Consider the following 2,668-nt stretch of genomic DNA (forward strand, 5'->3'; position numbering starts at 1 on the left):
AGAGAGAACCTCTCTAACGGTAGACTGTTCCGCCATCTATCATCACTTAAATCAAACAAACGGCGTCTTCAAGATATGGCCACATTTTCTGAACCACTTAATCTCTGTATACTGTGATATGGAGACTGTAGGGGGAGGATGGACGGTAGGTGATCCAGTAGAAGTCTGTGATGTCCAAAATAAGTACGAAGAAGATTCTAATTTAGAAAAATAAAAACTATTAATAATATGAACCCACATTGTTAATTTTAATATTTTAAAAGAACTTATAATGTCTCTTTTTTTATCACAAAATCATACATATAATCGTAAAAACAAAAGACAAATTATGTTCCTACCGTCTACTTGTAACACAATCATTAGGCTGCACGATACTATAAACCTGAAACCACAATTCAACTACAGCTTATAAGGTTCTGGTATTATTATTACAGTGATTATATCGTTGATATCGTGGAGAATTAAAGTTGAGGTAAGATGTATAGTTAATAGTAATATATTTGTTTATTAGACTCCCTTATATAAATACAATTATTAATTATCTTTATTACTGGCAAATGTTTCAATATGCTATATATGAACACGTGATGAATTGTGTTAAATGTAAGTTCGGTTTATATAACGTAACACATTTATTTCTCTTTCTCTATTTCAGTAGATAATTCAAAGAAGGGGTGATTTTGGAAACCCGGTTGAGGACTTTTACCAAACATGGACTAGTTACAAAACTGGATTTGGAAATTTAACCAGAGAATTTTGGTTAGGTAATTGTTTTATTATACAGACGCAATATATATTTTTTCTATTAAAACATTTTTAAGGCTATTTGTTAAACAAAATATAAAACAGCTAATAGAAATCCAGAATTATTCTTCCAATGTTCATTCTTTTCATAGATAATGCACAAATTGTTTTTGTATGTTCCTTCTACAAGGAAATGACGTCATATTTGCCTTAACCAATCAACACAATGTGGTACTTCGAATCGATTTAGAAGATATGGAAGGTGATCAAAGATATGCAGAATATGATGAGTTCTTGGTGCGAAGTGAAAGGGAAGTGTATAAAATCAGTTATAAAACGTACAAGGGTGACGCAGGTGAGAAATTTCATTCCGTAGATCAAACAAATTATAAATATAACTTTTCATGATATGTTTATTTATCGCCACCTACCAATGATAAATGGTACTAAAGTACATTATCTTTAACAGAGTGCACAATGTTTTTAAGAAATATTTGAGGGTTTAGAACAGGTCAAAGGATTCTAAGAGCTAATGTTTGGTTTTGGAGAGAAACATTCCTGAAACAGAAATTGTCTTTAACTCAGAACCAACTGAAGAATGCAAACTCATATTTTATAAAAATATCTGAGTAAAACACATATTACATGACCTTAAATTCTGACGACACAATCGGGTTTAGTGGGTCAACATTTTGATGATTTTTTTTTATTTACTTGATTTTAGGAGACTCGCTTTCAACCCACAATAACATGATGTTTTCCTCCAGGGACAGAGATAATGATAAATGGGAGAAGAACTGTGCCACGACTTACAAAGGTGGCTGGTGGTATAATAATTGTCAGTACTCTAATTTAAACGGTTTGTATCTTAGGGGACCACATGAAGAATTCGCCGTTGGTATTAATTGGTATCATTGGAAAGGACATAAATATTCTCTGAAGAAAAGTGAGATGAAAATACGACCTGATGGATTTGTTTCCAAGAAAGAACCATAAAAATGAAACACTATTCGTTGGTAAAAGAGTAGGCCAAGAGTTGGCGGTGGGTGGTGATGACTAGCTGCCTTCCCTCCAGTCTTACAAGGCTAAATTAGATACGGCTAGCGCAGATAGCACTCGTGTAGCTTTGCACGAAATTCATAACAAACAAACAAATACATCGTGTATTGCCTCGTTTCTTATTATACGATATTATGTTACGACCACGTGATCTCCGATTTCGACTATTGTTGTAACAAAGTTCTATGAAGCAAAGTGAGGTAAACCTTACACAACTTATCTTAACAAAACTATACTCAGACCATTGTTACGTATTGCAATTTCAAATAGTTTGAAATTGAGTTAACTGATAGATTTAAATTTAGTAGTTAAGCTGTACTTTAGATTTGGCAGTTAAGTAAAAGTAATATTTTTAAAAATATTATAATCGTCATTATATTTACGACACATCTTTCTGTAAAGATTTCTGTTTATTCTCTGATATTGATAACTATAAAGATATAATGAACGTTATTACGCTACTCATTAACAATGATACTATATATTTATTCTATGGTTTATTTCTGTGGTTCTTTCCTTGAAACAAATCCATCAGGTCTTATTTTCATATGAAAATTAAAAGTTCTACATTAAACACACGTGATCAACAGAAAATAAACAGAGTCTTATAAATCAAACATTTTTAAAACATTATAATTGTTATTAGATTTACAATAAACCTTTCTTTAGAGATTTCTGCTACTGTCTGATATTAATAACTATAAAGATATAATGAACATAATTACACTACTAAATAGTCTTGGGATTGACCTTCACATTATAACGCCCCCACGGCTGAAAGGGCGAGCATGTTTGGTGTAACGGGGATTCGAACCCGTAGATTGTGAGTCGAGCGCCCTAACCTGGCCCTACACGATATATCTGG

At 32.3% G+C, this 2,668-nt stretch overlaps 2 protein-coding genes across 2 annotated transcripts in view; one reads left to right on the forward strand and one right to left on the reverse strand.

Moving 5' to 3' along the window:
- Window positions 1–2: 2 nt before the first annotated feature.
- On the forward strand, window positions 3–1,749 carry LOC106476629 (techylectin-5B-like; the record flags this gene model as incomplete). Its single annotated transcript, XM_013937272.2, has 4 exons — window positions 3–145; window positions 659–764; window positions 935–1,099; window positions 1,469–1,749. Coding segments are annotated over 4 exons (686 nt in total), but the record flags the coding sequence as incomplete, so codon positions are not given.
- A 719-nt stretch (window positions 1,750–2,468) lies between these two features.
- The window catches only part of LOC111083757 (neither inactivation nor afterpotential protein C-like), a 6,490-nt gene continuing 6,290 nt past the window's right edge, over window positions 2,469–2,668 (reverse strand). The window contains exon 3 of the mRNA XM_022380440.1: window positions 2,469–2,501. Within this exon, the coding sequence (XP_022236148.1) occupies window positions 2,469–2,501 (33 nt within the window). The remainder of the gene's footprint in view (window positions 2,502–2,668) is intronic.

This window comes from Limulus polyphemus, unplaced genomic scaffold (assembly GCF_000517525.1).
Source record: "Limulus polyphemus unplaced genomic scaffold, Limulus_polyphemus-2.1.2 Scaffold11062, whole genome shotgun sequence".
In the NCBI taxonomy this organism is placed as follows: domain Eukaryota; kingdom Metazoa; phylum Arthropoda; class Merostomata; order Xiphosura; family Limulidae; genus Limulus; species Limulus polyphemus.